This window comes from Mirounga angustirostris, unplaced genomic scaffold, assembly GCF_029215605.1.
Source record: "Mirounga angustirostris isolate CCGP_5_RB_7025 unplaced genomic scaffold, mMirAng1.0.hap1 SCAF_1, whole genome shotgun sequence".
Classification (NCBI taxonomy): Eukaryota; Metazoa; Chordata; class Mammalia; order Carnivora; family Phocidae; genus Mirounga; species Mirounga angustirostris.
The window spans coordinates 166,078,785-166,095,604 of NW_026991709.1; the positions used below are offsets into that span (position 1 = coordinate 166,078,785).

Below are 16,820 nucleotides of genomic sequence, written 5' to 3' on the forward strand. Positions count from 1 at the left end.
AGGAGTGATCCTCCAAGCATCGGGTTGAAGGAGTTTTGAACTCCAATGCAAAAGGTTCAGGAAGAGGCTTTGAGAAACCCACAGCTGCTTCGCAGGGGGCTGGGCTGGCGTGGTGGGAGCAGGGACCACGCAGCCCGGGGTGGGATCTGGCTCTGCCCACCACGTGCTGCATGGCTTTGGAGCTTCGCCTCATCCCAGCCTCATTGCTTCCCCAGTGAGGAGGAGGAGGTTGACGCTTAAGACTTCAGAGACCCCACCCATATCATCTCTCCCCCAGGGGAGGTAACCTCTGTGTTATTACATTTCTCTGTATCCCCTCCCTCTGTCCCTACAGCACTTAGAAGCCTGCCTCCGACAGATGAGCAAGCGAGCACAGTGCTCAGGAGCTCCGACTTGAGAGTCAGATCAATGAGGGTTTGAGTCCCGGCTCTGAAAAATGGGCACCCTGAAAGGGCCCATAAAACCACAGGGTTGTACGAGGACACAGGTGACTAGATGCACCCCGTCAGAGCCCGATGAGTAGAAGTTCTTATGAATAGGAGCTCCGAGGACCCCCGTAAATTGGGTCCAGAGCAGCAGCTCTGACGGACGCGGCCTCCCCGAGATGTTTCCCTCGGTTGTATTCAAATCGGGTAACAATGGGCCTGGCGTTCTGGGAGGAGCCGAGGGTGGTCCCTCAGATGCCGGTGGCCGGAGCCCACAGGGAAGTCAAACACCTCCTGGGCTGGACGTCTGCACCATGGACAGGGATCTGAGTGACAACGACAGTAAGTACAGCCGGGGGGACCTGGGGAGCTCACTTCTGTGGCCAGCACTGGCTGAAATCTTTCCTCTGGCCTCTGTGCTGTCTTGTGTTCTGGGTCTGTGTTGCTGAGAGCATCCTTCCTTCCTTCCTTCCTTTCGTGTGGAAAGCCCATTTGCAGCCTGCTAGCTGTTCTTCCAGTATGTGCCTCTGGGCAGTGCAGGAGGATGGTAACAACCAAGATGAGAACTTTCCTCCCTGACCATGGTAACCCCGTCCCAGTCTTGTATCCTTCAATCTTCCTTTCTCTGGCTGACCGTTCCCCAACCCCCTCTCGCCCCAGCCACATGTGAGCCTGAATACCACACTTGGGCTCAGTTCTGAGGTGAGGTTAATTTGAAAGACATTCCTGGGAGGTCTTTACTGGTGATCTTCCTCTTGCAAAGAGGGGCGTGTTCATTATTGCTCGAGAAACACAGTCCTGGTGACCCCAATGCTGTCATTCCTGGGACAGAAATACAATGGAATCTAAGGACTATTTAAAGAGATGAAGACAGAAATGGCATTTTATTTATTTATTTTAAAGATTTTATTTATTTATTAGAGAGAGAGAGACAGCGAGAGAGGGAACACAAGCAGGGGGAGTGGGAGAGGGAGAAGCAGGCTTCCCGCTGAGCAGAGAGCCCGATGTGGGGCTCGATCCCAGAACCCTGGGATCGTAACCTGAGCCAAAAGCAGACGCTTAATGACTGAGCCCACCAGGTGCCCCAGAAATGGCATTTTAGGAAGAAATGTGCCATGTTTAAAAAAAATGTCTGATCCTGAATTTGGAAGGGACAGTGTGTGGAAGAGTATCAGATTGGGGATTGGGAGGCTGGGGTTCGGGTCCTGGCTCTGCTATGAATTGGCTGTGTGATCTTGGGCAGGTCACTTAACCTCTCTGAGCCTCAGTTTCTCCATCTATAAAAGGAGATGGGTCAGGATTCCCTAATTTGAAGACCATGAAGGTGAGGGCAAAATGTTGTATGAATGTAGTTTTCTAGGGGGTGGGGGGGGGTCCTCAGCTTTCATTTGAATCCCAGAGAAGCTTGTGACACTAGTACATTTTCACGGTTCCCGAACTTGGGGACTTTGAAGGTCCTGTGCAGGTCCAGCTCTATTGTCTTTCAGTTTCAGAGCTGAAGTGGGATATGAAATAAGCCCATGTAAATCTAAGCAACGCATTTAAAATTTTGTTGGAATCCTTTTTCATATTGAAATGGGAGACTGTACAGAGATATTTTACCATGTATTTGAGCTGGACCTAATCTGATCTCTGATATATTGGAAATTGTGTAGTCATAATTTTATAAGGTTCTACTAATAATCAAATGCAATTTTTCTTCTTTGAAACACTGCCCATTATCAGTCTTGCAGTTTACAATAGGAGTTTCTTAGTAACAATGGGCTAAGTTGGATCTGGATTCAGATCCAAGCTCTGCCTCCTAATTGTTGGGTGACTTTGCTCAAGTCGCTTAACCTCTCTGGGCTACATTTCTCACAATAAAAACATAGATCATGTCATCTGGAAGAAGTGGTGAAAGATTAATTGGATGCGAAGTGCCTACAGCATCACTCAGAGTTGAGTAAGCATGGAATAAATGTTGACTCTAGAAAATTATCAGATTCTGTCTCCCAGAGCTTTAAAATTAAACTGCTATTAATGAAAAATACTATCACCTGCAGTGTTTCTATTTTGGCATCATGCCTTTTGGTAAGCCAGGTGAGAGTAAGGTTAACTCTTTAGTTCCCTTAAAATTCTAAAGACTCTGATTCTGTCATAGTGTCACCCTACATGCTGGTTTCCAATATAATCAAACCATAGGGTCTACTGCAAGGTATGAGATTGTTCAGAAAAGTTTTTAGAAACAATGCTGATGAACTCTGAAACTGGTCAGTATTTGTCCAGGTTTCGGAAAGGGAGCCTGCTATGGGACTTACATAATTGAAACGTCCCTCCTTAGGCGAGGGACTTTGTCCCAGGTGAGTTACTCCCCCAATCACGAAAATGTCGTCCCCTCAGTTTTTGAGTCCGGAATGTGGGCAGCTTTAGAGAGAGAATATCTTCTCCCAATGACACACTGTGGGACAGAAAGTGGGCATGGACAGAGACATTCTGGGATGTGGCGTCCACGTGGAAGTCAGCATGAAGGTCTCTTAACTCGGCCTTAGCTCTGACAGCATTCGGCTCATGGCAACACCTCCCGCCATTGGCCGAGATGCTTCCGGTGATGGGCCGGTCCGCCTTCCATAGCTGAGGCGGTCAGGAATTCTTTCCTACATTTAGCTGATCTCTCTTTCCCTGGCACTTCTACTCTTTGGTCTGGATTCTACAACCCCCCCATACCCCTGCCCCCAAGCTACTCAGAACAGGTCTGTTCCCTGTTTAAAATAAGAAGCCTTCCAAGTTTTTTCTTTTCGAGCATGACCAGGCCTTGTTTTTCCAGTCGGCCCAGATGTAATGTGGTTTCAATCACTCTTCTCTTAGAGGGAGATATCCTAGCCCAGAGACGAAGAAAAATCCCCTCCCTTATTCTAAAAATCATATTCCTTGTAATACAACTTATTTTATTACAGACTGAATCCCCTCCCAGAAATGGTGTGCAAGAGCCTCTTCAAGTCAGACGAGCCCTACCCCATAATTGGAGGAGGGGGCTGCTGTGATTCTGGACAATAGGACCTAGATGGCAACTCCTTACTCTTGGGCGCTGATAGCTGGGGACGGGGAGAAACGATCTGAAGCCACACCACTGGCACCATCAGTGACCCAGTGCTGAGGGATGGGACTCTTCCCCTGGTACCCCGGCCAGCTCTGTCGCCCAAAGACATTCTTTCGTGCCCAGCTCTGAGTTGGAGACCAGAGACTGGATGAAGCTGTCAGGGTAACTTGGTGGGAAAGATGCTGGACTTCATGGTAGGGGCCCAGCTTCCAAGGGCCTTGGTGACTGACCGTGGGGCTTTAGTGTATCTCGCACATCCCTTAGGAGGGAGGTACGGCCACCAGGAGTGCAGGCCCTCCCTGCCAGTTTGGCCCTGACCTCATGGGGCAACTCTTAATGGAAAGATAGAGTGTCCCTTTCTCTCGGTTTTCCCAAGTGCTCCTCCCACTGACTGTATTCCCTAAGCCCTGTTGTAGGGAAAGAAGACCAGGGCCCTAAAAAATAAAGTGACTTTCCCCCCAGACTACACAGTAGGCTAGCTATTTGGAGCTGTGCTCATGGATGGGGGAATAAGGATGAATGCACTGATCTACTTTTCAGGTGTTCAAAGCCTCGTGGGGGAGGCAGACCCCCAGCTGGACTTCTTCTAAATAATTCTTAGAAAGCTGTTTGGCAAAAGTGACAACAGAGTACGGAGGGGCACAGTGAGGGGGCAGCACCCCCAGGCAGGCTTTGTAGGACGTCAGGCCTGGGCTGAGTCAGGCTGAGGGAGTGGAGGGGGTGTGTCCTGGGCAGGAACAGCCCGAACAAGGCCTGGGAGAAATGGCACAGTACCCGTGCCAGGGTGAAGGCCAACATCAGTGTCCCGAAGTGACAAGCCAGCCCTTACACCCCCTTTGCCTTCCCTGCCCCGTGACCCTGTCTTGGCATGGTGACGCTTTCTACAAAGCAAGACTTACACATCCCAACTAATTGGACATTTGTTGTAACATTTGCCAGGTTGTCTCTTGGCATGCCAGAGGGGCCTGAAGAACTCCAAGGACAACTTCGCCCCGGCCTTCTCCCCGTTTCTCTTGATGCTGATCTCACTCCCATGGCGGGCCTTGTGTCTGCTCTCCCAAATATGTTCTCGTTGGCTCCCACCTGAAAGCTCCCACACGTCTCTCTCCTCTCAAGCCCCAAGGAGGCTTTTCTCTCTCCTCCCCCCTTTCTGCTCTGTTCTTTGTCCCCACCCCTCCCTGGCCACAGGGACTGTTTTCCCTTCTCTCACCTGTTCTGGGCAGCGTGGGGAGGTTTTTTTAACCTCAGCAGGGGAGGAGACTCCACAGGTAATATAGGGCCAGTTAATACAGGGCCTTCTCTGCTAAGGGCTGGAGCTTAGTTGTTAGCTGTGGGCTGTGGTGGGCGCCTGGGAGGCTCAGTCGATTGGGTGTCTGCCTTCGGCTCAGATCATGATCCTGGGGTCCTGGGATCAAGTCCCGCGTCGGGCTCCCTGCTCAGTGGGGAGTCTGTTTCTCCCTCTCCTTCTGCCGATTCCCCCTGCTTGTGCTCTCTCTCTCTCTCTCACTCTCTCTCTCTCAAAAAAAAAAAAAAATCTTAAAAAAAAAAAAGCTTTAGGCTGTAGTGAGCCACTGTGGTGTTTAAGAGGTGGGATGGCCTGGTCAGCCTTTCTGGTCTTGCTATGAAGACTCTTACATAATGTAGCCAATTATTTGTTCTTCTTGGCAAGCAAGACTCTTTTCTTTCTCTTGTGATCACCTGATTCTCCTGTTTTTATTACGTTAAATTATGGTAAAATACACGTAACACGAAATTTGCCATCTTAACCTTTTTTACCTGTGCTGTTCGGTGATATTAAGTACATTCCCATTATTGTGCAACTATCACCACCATCTATCTCCAGAATCCTTTCATCTCTAACCCCATTCAACAATTCCGCACTTGCCTCTCCTCTTTGCTCCTGGCCAACCCCGTCCTGTTTTATGTGTGTGTGGATTAGACCACCTGAGTCTCTCCTGTACCATTTTTAGTGCCATTCAAACCATAGTGTATTTAAGAGCACTGACTGTATGCAGGAAGGGGGGGGTTCTCTGTCTGAAAGGGACCCTCACGCCTGTTGGAGGAGACAAGGTAGGAAACAAAAGCAAGATGGCAGTGGGGCACCATCTGAACAGAGAGGTGGACCGATTTTAGTGTTTTTAAGATGATTAGTCCTGGAATCAGAGGCAGAAGATGTGGACTCCTTTTATCCTCAGAAATAAAGGGAATGGCATTTTAAAAAGAGGAAGTTAAAGAGGTTATCCATTAATTATACCTTGCTCCACAAGAAAAATTCCTTTCTACACAAAAGAAAAATTGCTGTGGCTGGTGAGCACTACCTTAGAGACGCTTCGCAAAGCTTTCTCAGCAACCACTTGATGCCATTTGCATGGAGCGATAGGGCGTTCAGCAAAGTGGAAAGGTCATTGGCTTAGAGTTAGGATCTGAGTCGTAAGTACTCTTTCTGGCTCTGCTGTGAACCTGTGAGCTCGTTGCCCCAGATCCCACCTCTGAGTCTCGTGCTTCCACAAAGCCGGGAAAACAGAAAACAGTGGTTGTCGTTAAATGCAGAACAAGATCACACCCGCACCATCCCTTTGTGAGCCACACGACACAATGCATGTCTTAGGGTGGGGTGGCCCAGCTGCAACTCAGCCCCGACCCTGTGGAAACAGTGATGCAGCTGGGGGGGCCCCCTTTGGAGTGCCCCACGCTGGGCGTCACACAATGACCCGTGACGTCCACGTTCCTGTTGTACCCGCTGAGATCTGCACAGGAAATGACGCATCTGCCTGTAGGTCAGCCCGGAGCCCTTTCTTTTTGTACATAACATAATGGTGAGATTAATTTAGTTCTGACGAATTACGACTGCCCTGCGAGGTCAGGGTGGCTCCTGGTTGATGGATGGAGCTCTGAGTTTCCCACCTCTTATTCTTCCCCTCTTCCTGCCTCTTTGTTTGGTTTCCAGCCAGACGTCGCAGCTGTATGGCATTTCTCTGTCTTCTAGCAGCGCAGAGTCTGGATGCCCCAGCAGACCCAAGACCTCAGGCTGGGCGGGGGCCTTCCCCGGGGAGAGGGCTGTGCAGGTCTTGCCTTTCTTTCTATGCTTGACATTTTCACCTCTGGCTTAAAGGAGCACAAAGAAAGAGGAAGACCCTCCCTCCTCAGGTCCAAGGCATTGACTGAGCATTTCTTGAATGCCAGGCTCGGGGCTATGAGCTGTGTGCACATTGTCTTATTAGATGGGAGCTAATATCATCTGTTCTGTTTCACAGCTTGGGGGCAGGGGCTTGAGTTCTGCAAGGATGTGTGGCTGGCACAGTATCGTGCGGTCCATGACTCAGACGTATCCGAGCCCAGGTTCCTAACCACCGTGCCTCAGGAATTCTGACTCCGGACAGACAGCCTTGGCTACAATCCAACCCTGACCTTTATCCTTAACGCTGATAACCGGGCTCACGGGAATTGCAATGACATGCACGGGCCCTGGTCCCAGAAAGGTTCAAATTCCAGCTTCCCTCTTTCTGACCCTCCCTCAAATCTACCCACGAGTGTCTAGGGCAGCGTGGGCAAAATAAGGCTCAAGGGCCAAGTCTGACCCACGGCCTGTTTTTGTCAAGTTTTATTAGCACAAAGCCATGCTTACGTAGTTGTGCATTATCTATGGCCGCTTTCAGCTGAGCTGAGTAATTGAAACAGACCGTATGGCCCGCAAAATCGACAGTATTTACTACTTGTCTATTTGCAGAAAAGGTTTGCCGATCCCTGGTGGCTAAAATAGCTGAAAATGCTAATCCACTTATCAGGAGCAAACAATGTTCAGAACCAAGATATGAATGATAATTCCCAATGAGTTATCATCTTGGGGACTTCAGTACACTTCAGCAGGCACCAGTGTGAAGCTTTGGGTTGACGTCCCTTTGCATCACACCCATCTCTACCCCAGGTCTCTCACCTGTTTCTGCACAGAGTCGTTTGTTTACAAAGATAAGCTTTCCTGCTAAGACAAGTACTCTCTACATCTATACACATTCATCTATTTCAGCTTCCTTTGTAAATTTCCTGCAAGGAAAAACTGTAGAGATGCGTATGCATTCCTTATTGTCAGAGGACTGAGACATTTCTAAGTTGGGGGGAGTGGAAGAATGAGATGGTTCATTTGTCTTAATGACCACCCCCCCCCAGTGTGCATGGCCGTGGGTTTCAGCATTCCTCCCCATCTGCCCTCCCACGTCCAGATAGCCCCAGCTGCTCCAACTTAGAATAGGATCTCCTGCTTCTTTTGGCCTCTGTTTTTATTAAACTTGAAAGGACAGGGCATATTATTTTTATTTTTGTAGAGGGAAAGAGTGCTAGGCTTTAAAGAGCTGAGGGAAAAAAAAAAAAAAGGAGGGATCTACGGGGTGAGATGGATCAGCTGTTGACCAGAGTGTGTTCAGTGACTTCATGCAGAGAGAATTACTTTCCACCGACCATTTATCAGCTTACCCTTTAAAGTCAACTTCCTGTAATCATACTGGCCACTGGAAAGACAGAGCTGAGGAGTTCTTGTCCCCCAGCTCGGGGGCTGCAGGGAGTGGGTTTATGGGGTGGCCCGTGTGCTGGAACTGGAACAAGGAGCCTCTAGCCTGCTCTGACTTCACTGCTGTGCACCCTAGGACTACTGGAGTAACCACTCTGAGCCTCAGACTCCTCATGTGGAGCAGAGTTAGAAGTCCTGCCTTCTGTATCTCCAGGTGGGAGGGTGGGGTGTAGCAGCAGGTGTGGGGTGATGCTTTATGAGTTGTCCAGCATTTCTGGGAGCCAATTCTTTTTTTTTTTTTTTTAAGATTTTATTTATTTATTTGACAGAGAGAGACAGCGAGAGAGGGAACACAAGCAGGGGGAGTGGGAGAGGGAGAAGCAGGTTTCCCGCTGAGCAGGGAGCCCGATGCGGGGCTCGATCCCAGGACCCTGGGATCATGACCTGAGCTGAAGGCAGACGCTTAACAACTGAGCCACCCAGGCGCCCCTGGGAGCCAATTCTTATTTTTATGCTTTCCTTCCTTGGAGACTCAGGGCTATGGGTATCTCTTTCATAGCCTGGCAGATCAAGTTGAGGGTTTTTATAAACTTAAACTTAAATCTAAAAAATTGAAGTATAATTAACATGCAGTGTTACATGAGTTTCAGGTGTAGAAGATGAGGTTTGAACAGCAGGTATGTAGTGAGTGATTCTTCCGCAGGGGCTGCCTCATGAAAAATACTTGGGAAGAACATGGGCTTTGGAGAACAGTGAGTCTTGGTTTGAACCCAGCTCCATCACTCATGGGCCTCATGATCTTGGGTGAGCCACAGCTTTTCTGAGCCCCGTCCCCCCATTAGGAGAATGGGGCGACAAGTGTCAGTTTGGGCCACCTGAGAAGCAGACACCCACTGGTGTCATTAGATGTGTCAGAGGTCCCTCAGAAACACATGCGAAAGGAAAAGGGCAGCGGGAGCAGGTGTGGGCCGAGACCGCCTGCAGGACCACACCGCAGGGGTGTATACCTGTGAGAGGAGAGTGGGAAGCAGGGCGCCTCAGACTGCGGTCTGGCTCCAAGAAAGTCTTGCTCAGGTTTGTGGGGAGTCTCAGAGCCAAGACTGCCCATTATGGGAAGCTGCATAAAAAAACCCACTGCGCACCTCAGTACCTTAAGACAGCCCCCATTTTATTATAGTTCATGGTTTTGTGCGTCAGGAATTTGGGCAGGACTCAGCTGATTCTTCTGCTCCTTGTATGATCCATTAGGGTCTGTCTTAGTCAGTGTGGGTTGCTACGACAAAACACCATAGGCTTCCTGGCTACTAGAAGCAAACATTTATTTCTCAGTTCTGGAAGCTGGGAATCCCAAGCTCAAGGCACCGGTAGACCCGGGGCTGGTGAGAGGCTGCTTCTGGCTTGCCGCCTGCTGCCTTCTCACCAGAAGCTCACAGGGCAGAGAAAGAAAGGGCCCGAGTCCCTTTCTTTTCCTGCCAGGGCACTAATCCCACCACAGGGGCTCTGTGCATGACCTCATCTAAACCTGATCACCTCCCAAAGGCCCCAACACGGAATACCATTCCATGAGGGGGTCAGGGCTTCGGCATATGAATGTGGGGGGCCACGGACCCGCAGTCCGTAACAGGGTCACTCAGGGGTACTCAGCGGGCAGCTGGCCTGGCCTGGCGGAGCCCGACGGCTTTGCTCATGTGCTTGCTGGCTCGGCAGGATGGTGGAGTGGCGGGAAGGCTGCGCTCTGCTGGGCTTCTCTCCATGTGGTCTTCGGGTCTCCATGTGGTCCATGTGGTCTCCCCGGTAAGGCAGCCTGATGTCTTACACAGCAGCTCAGGGCTCAAGAGGGCAAGAAGTAGAAGCTGTGGTCTCTTCATGGCTTCTGTCCACAGCGTTCCCTTGCGCGAAGCAGTCTCAAGCCTGCCTGCGTCCAAGACGAGGAGACACAGATGCATCTCTTGATGAGAAGCGTCTAAGCCTCTCTAATTCAGTCACTGTCCCCTGGGGTCCTGGGGTACGATCCTGTTTCTAAAGCATCTGTCATGGTGGTTGGCACAGAGTAGGTACCCAGCAAGCAGGAGTTGCCGTTCCGAATGTTTTTCTCACCAGGATTATTCATGCTGCTCCTATCACACCCCACCCATCCCTGCCTGCCCTGCAGATGGGTGCCCAAGTGAGACTGGCTTAAACTGTGAGCCTTTTCAATAACGCATTGTATGGAGGCTGGGTGCGTTATTGTATGGAGGCTGGGTGCGTTATTGTATGGAGGCTGGGTGCGTTATTGAAAAGGCTCACAGTTTAAGCCAGTCTCACTCGGGCACCCATCTGCAGGGCAGGCAGGGATGGGTGGGGTGTGATAGGAGCAGCACGAATAATCCTGGTGAGAAAAACATTCGGAACGGCAACTCCTGCTTGCTGGGTACCTACTCTGTGCCAACCGCCATGACAGGTTGTATGGTGACTAACATAACATAATAAAATTAAAAAAAAATAACGCACCCAGCCTCACTTGGCAGCTTCCGGTGAACCGCCCCTCCCTCTCTCTTTGCCACCCCCCAGAGGCTCAGGCCTGCCTTCCTCCCACAGGTGTGGTGGACCTTAGCTTCGAGGCCGAGAGTCCTCCGGCGCCCCCAGCCGAGCTCCTGGAGAGACTGACCAGCTGTGACTGGCTTCTTCAAGGAGGTGGTAAGTCTGTGAGGTCTTGGTTCCTGCAGCTTCTTCCTGGGGCTCATGCTGGTTGGGGGAGACGTCTCTGGACCAGGCCAGTGCTGGGATGGCTTGCCTCTCCTCTGGGGCACCCTGGGAAGCCTCTTGTCACCACTGGGGGGGGGGAATGGGAGGACATGGGGCATCAGCCCTGTGTCCACGAACATTCCAGGACCATATCCCTGTCTAAGACTGGAATCATGCTGGTTTGAGAACCATTCTTCTTGCATTAGCTACATTAGCATGTGGGGCTCTTTCCCTTTGTCTCATTCAGCCTCACGTTCAGCCAGTCTTTCCTTCTTTCGCCCCACAAACATCTGTGCCTTTGGGCTAGGCTGTTGAGCCCCTGCCCCCTCCCCTCTCCCCCAGGACAGCAGATATTCTTCCCACCTTTGGAGGCTCCCGGGAGACCCCTGGAACAAAGGTGCTGGTCCTCATTCATGGAACACAGGTGAGCTGGTGCCATCACATAGGATGTCTCCCTTGCCCCGCCCCCCCAAGAGCCCTCCTTGGGGATTTTAGGGTCCATGGACCTCAACCCTGCCAGGGCCTCAGGATCCCAGACCTGCTGGATCAGATTCTCCAGGGACAGAGGCCAGGAATGTGTATTTTACCAGGCTCCCCAGGCTGTTTGGCTACCAAACTGGGGTTGAGAACCAGAGTGTGGACCAGGGGTTGTAAACTGTAGCCCCGGGGGTCTAATCCAACCCACTGCCTATTTTTGTAAATCAAGTTTTATCAGAACAGAGAGCCACGCTCACTTGTTTGCTTACTGTCTGTGACTGTTTTTGTACTACACCAGCAGAAGGGGGTGAGTGAGGCAGAGACTGCACAGCCCTTGAGACCGAAAATATTTACTCTCTAGCCCTTCACGGAAGCAGTCTGTTGACCCCTGGGCCCAGAACTCTGGGCAGAGCGCCAGCTTTGTGCAGAGAGAAGGTGGAGCCCCGCTTTCTGGGTCCCGCCTCTTGGCTGGGTGGCTCTGTCCTGCTTCCAAGGAGTCTCCTGGGTGCTCCCGGCCCCACTGCAGCCTGGAGCGACTCCCCTTCTCCTCCCTGGCCGCCCACCTTCTGTGCCCAGGGCAGACCCCGCTTCCTCCGTGATGCCCTCTGGGCCGTTCTGGGCCCCACACCTCCTGCATGCACGCAGGCCCCCCGGTGCCCCAGGCCCGGGGTGCTGGAGACATCCCTGTGCATGAGAGACATCCCTGTCCTACTGTTCGGAGTCAGGCTGCTGTGGAGAAGTAAATGGAGATGAGAGGGAGGGGAAGGAGGAGGGGACTCCTGCTTCCGGTAGGTGTTGGCAGGGGAGGGCTTGGCTAGGAGGGGACATGGCAGCTGGGCCTCAGGGCAGGCTTTTCTAGGAGGACGGGGAGGCCTCCAAAGAGAGCGCCAAGGAGGTGGCCATTGGTTGTGCGCCCCTCACAGCCACAGCCGCTGCGGCCCAGCGGGCTCACGGTGCTCTCTGTGGGCCCCTCAGTCAGATAGCTCCCGGCCGGGGTCTTCCCGTGAACCCTGCTCACAGCTCCTCTGGCTGAGATCAAGGTCTCCGAGGGCAGGCACGGGGTCTAGCCTAACTTTGCCTCCTTCTAGCTGTGTGACATCTTCTGCAGACCTCAGTTTTCCTCATCTGTAAAATGGCCTAATTCATGTTTAAATATGTGTGTGTGTGTGTGTGTTTGAGTTCTGAGATTCTCTCAGCCTTTCTTGTGAGCCCTGCGCTTTAGCTAAAGAAGTTTTACTGTCCTCTGGAAAGAACTGTGTTCCTGCTGCGGGCGTCTGTTCACACAGCTCCCTGTGCCAGAGACGCCCGCCCCAGATGGAGCCCTGAGTGCTTTCCCACCACGGTGGGCCGCAGCCAGGCCCTTCCCTTTCTCCCGGCCTCGGTTAAGAGCGGGCTGGCTGGCCCGGCGGAGCCTGGAGGCCCCTTCCAGAGACCCTGCTTCTGTGCTCTGTCCCCAGCAGAGTCCCCATGGTGACAGAGGAAGTGGCTCGGGAAGCCCTCCTCAGCTTTGTGAGCTCCAAACGCTGCTATGGCCGCGCAGCCGCCGGTGACCTCGTCATCCAGAAGCTCAAGCAGCAGACCCTCTGCAGGGTAAGGGGGCCTGGGCCTGGCGGGCACCCTGGGGCACCTCAGGCATTAGGTCCTGGGTGGGGGGTGGCTTGTGTGATGGCAAACGGGAGAAAGGAGTCTTGGGGGGGGGTGGCGCGTATGAAGAGGGTCCATGGACCCTGAAGCCTGAAGCCCTTTGTGCCGCTTCTCTGGTCTGTGGTCCGCTGAAAAGCTCGAACGTGCTGGGCATCGTGGGAAGCACATCACATATATGTCATATGAAGTCCTCAGTGGCTACCCTACATGGTAGATATGACGGTCACCTGTTCAAGGGCGAGGAACTGGAAGTTTAGAGAGGTGGAGTTACTTGCCCCCAACGTACAGCTGGGAGTGACAGAGCTAGGACTCTAACTGGGGTTTGCTGGCCCAAAGTCCACGTCCTTAACACATGACTAACCTGCCTCCAGCAGGGGTGGGCCGAGAAAGCTCCATGTGGCCCCCTTGATCCCCCAAGTCACATCTGTGCCAAGGAATCATTAATTCGTTACCCTTGGGCCTGAAGCTCCAGGGAGAACCTGGTGCTGAGGCCACCACAGGTACCTGTGTCACCTGAGGCCACCGGTACCTGTGTCACCTGAGGCCACCGCAGGTACCTGTGTCACCTGAGGCCACAGGTACCTGTGTTACCTGAGGCCATCGCAGGTACCTGTGTCACCTGAGGCCACCGCAGGTACCTGTGTCACCTGAGGCCACAGGTACCTGTGTCACCTGAGGCCACCGCAGGTACCTGTGTCACCTTCTGCGTTGACTGGGCCATGGGACAGGTTTGGAGTCCACACTTTCCAGTGTCACTGGCACAGGAGAGCGTACGGTCCCACCAAAGCCACACAAGCCTCGCAGGGAGCGCTTAGGACAGGAGGCTGGCGGAAGAAGCGCCTGTGTAGCTGTGTGAACTTGGGCAAGTCAGCCAGCCTCTCTGAGCTCTGTCTCCTCCAGTGTCAAAGGAGGAGCCAGCTGGTGTCTAAGACCCCTTCCTGTTTTGTGATTTTTGTGGAGGAGCTCAAGAAGGAGGCTCTTGACATCGGGCAGAAAAATTCCTCCGAAGAGGACGTTTGGAGAAGCAGACTCCATCGGTCTCCATCTATCAAAGGGCAGTTTTGCTGCTCCGCAGCTTGCCTTGTAGAACATTCTGGGTATAAAGAAATGGAGGGCTGAAACCACCCCAGTGTGAGCCTGTCAGGAGAGATTTCCTGGGGCTGACTGATCTCCCCGCAGACGTCTGGGGGTGTCTGGAGCAGAAATCGTCGTTGCCAGCTTCTTCTCAGCAACCTGTGGTGCTGGGAGTGGGGCCTGTCGATTTCCCCTCTGAGGCTCAGCAGGTGGGAAGCTTCTTCGTTTTGTATAATGTTGTCTTCCTAACGGGCATGAGTGTGAACATGCTGGGCTTTTTTCCCTCTGTAGTATCGACTAGAGACTTTTACCGAATCCAGAATAAGCGAATGGACATTTCAACCCTTTACTAGTAAGTGAAATCAGTTTAATTGGGAGCAAATCTGATAGGGGCTGGTGGAAAATAGCAGGACACGTCTTAGCCACTAACCCTGGATAAGATGAGCTTCTGCTGGCAGCCTCAGTTTCCCCATCCCCTGGAAAAAGAGAGGGTGAGCTTTCATCTTGGACTTTCCAGCACTGATCTCAGCAAATCCTTCCTGTCTGGGAAGTGGTTTGCAGAAAGTCTAGTGTTTGCCTTTGGTCACAGACAAAGGCAGTGTGTGTGCTTGGGCATCCGCCTGCCTTTGAGGCCAACTCCAGTGCCTCCCAGAGTCCCTAGGACCCTGTTCACTGTGCCATCCCACCTGCTGCTGAACCCCGCTTGGAGGCTGAGGGTTCTCCCTGGGGAGCCCTATGTCCTTCTTTCTCTGATGACCACTCTGGTTCATCCTTCAAGACTCAGCTCCTGTGTCACCTCTTTCATGAAGCCTTTCAGGATTTCTTCACCTGCTGACACTTTCCCCAATAGAAGGAGCCAGTCTTCTGAGTTTTCAGAGCCTTTATGCAGCTCTGGTCCAAAGCTCTCTGCATATCCTATGACCTCGTATGGTGGTTGCCCCTGTCGTATCTCCTTGAACGGAGGAGGGGGGAGGAGAAAGAAGGAGGTGGGGATGGTCACGATAGTGATGGTAGTTCTTTTTTTTTTTTTTTTTTAAAGATTTTATTTATTTATTTGAGAGAGAAAGAATGAGAGACAGAAAGCATGAGAGGGGGCAGGGTCAGAGGGAGAAGCAGATTCCCTGCTGAGCAGGGAGCCCAATGTGGGACTCGATCCTGGGACTCCAGGATCATGACCTGAGCCGAAGGCAGTCGCTTAAGCAACTGAGCCACCCAGGCGCCCCAGTGACGGTAGTTCTTGTTATTGATCCCTCTCAGGGGCCAGCCCGGTGCTCAGCATTTCTATGCCTTCTATTTAATTTTCACTACCATCCTATCTGGTGGGTACCCTATATTTATCTCATTTGGGAGAGAAGAGAGTTGAAGGTCGGAGAGGTAGAGTAACTTGCCTGGAGTTACACAGCTAGGAAGTGGAAGAATCAGGAGTCAATCCAGGTCTGTTCAACTCCCAACACTTGGGTGCTTAACCATGAACTCTGAGGGGCTCCTTGTCTACCCGTTCCGTAGCCCAGGATCTTGCCTAATGCCTGGCGTCAAGTGAAAGCTCTGTACTATTTGGTAAATAAATGAAAGCTTGTCCTTGCAGCTGTTCACTGGCCTTACAACGATCCCTTTCTATATCAGACCAGTCAGTGGATGGGCCACAAAGAGGGACCTCCCCCAGGCTTTGGGACATCAGGGTCCAGGTCCCCCCGATGTTTCAGGAAGACATGAGGAAGTTTCAAGTCCCTCACTCGTCACTGGTCAAGGTAACGTGATTGTTGGCATCTTTGCCCTTCTCTCTGAGCTGCTTTCCCAGGCACTGTATATTTCCTCAAACTTTATCTTTTTAGAAAGGAAACCCAGAATGCAGACCGGTGGTTCATTCCTTGGCTATCAGCAAGGCGAACTCTAAGGAAACCCAGAGTGTGGAATATAGACCCATACAAAATTCCATGCAAATTAGGGAGTAGTCACATAGCGAAAGGATGATTCCATTTACCAAACTGTCACCAGCTTTAAACAGTGAGTGTTCACATTCCTAGACCATCTGAGTGTTTTTAATTTATTTTTGTTTATTTTTGCCTGACAGTAAACAGCTGAAGTGATGAATGAAACAGATATAAAATAAAGCTCAAACATTATTTGGATTTTCAGCAAAGTCAGTAAAGGGACAGAATTTGACTTCTGTCCCATTTTATGGAAGTATAATCATGACACGAGGCGAGGCATGTATTACAATGTATTACAAAAGCACAGATGAGATATTTCCTATTATGTTCTCATTTTCACTTTAGAACTTGATTCAAGCATGTAACTTTCCCCTCTGAGTTTTCGTAGCATCATATGATGACGAGGACTTTGAGAGGTCCAGAGCAGGTTCCATTCTTTTCTCAAGAGTGGAAAGGCTATTTTGATTCAGGGATTAGATTCCAATAGCTAACTCTTTGCCTTTCACAGAAATGCTGTGCATTTTTTTTATGACTTCCATTCCCAAAGACCTCTTAGCTATTCAGTGGGCCAAGGACACCGGCCTTTGTGGTTTAGCCTGGGACCATGAGTTAGGACATGGAGCTTGGAGAAAAGACTGGGCTGGGGCCCCGAAGAGATGGTAATATGATCTCCTTGGTTTGGCATTCAAGGCCCTGTGGAATCCTAGGCAAATGAGAATGGCCGTCTTCCCGTGCTGGGCCTGGGACTGGGGATGCCATGGGGTGGGTGTGGGGCTGGTGAAATCAGGAGGCGTTGGTGCTTGGGAAACTGGAGCCAAGGAGAGCTTTTCACTTCCAGGGATGCCACAAATGTCGTGGGCGTGGGTGTTACAAATGCAGCGGCTGCCATGGGGCCGGCATGGTGAGTCCTGGGTGGCTGCTGGTGAGTTAATGATCTTGGGGGAGGAGGGCCCCTGCAGGGATGGAGG

General features: G+C 51.6%; 1 protein-coding gene across 8 annotated transcripts in view; it reads left to right on the forward strand.

Annotated features, from left to right (window-relative positions):
- Positions 1–267: 267 nt before the first annotated feature.
- SSUH2 (ssu-2 homolog) overlaps positions 268–16,820 on the forward strand; it is a 28,915-nt gene continuing 12,362 nt past the window's right edge. The window contains exons 1-7 of one of the 8 annotated variants that reach the window (XM_064593193.1): positions 268–767; positions 10,580–10,678; positions 11,069–11,150; positions 12,661–12,793; positions 14,213–14,273; positions 15,545–15,669; positions 16,691–16,753. In XM_064593193.1, coding sequence (XP_064449263.1) covers positions 605–767; positions 10,580–10,678; positions 11,069–11,150; positions 12,661–12,793; positions 14,213–14,273; positions 15,545–15,669; positions 16,691–16,753 — 726 coding nt within the window. In that variant the 5' untranslated portion in view covers positions 268–604. Of the gene's footprint in view, positions 768–7,986; positions 8,217–10,579; positions 10,679–11,068; positions 11,151–11,625; positions 11,992–12,660; positions 12,794–14,212; positions 14,274–15,544; positions 15,670–16,690; positions 16,754–16,820 lie in introns of those variants that run through there. The other 7 variants (XM_064593189.1, XM_064593196.1, XM_064593180.1 and 4 more) reach the window with 7 other exon arrangements.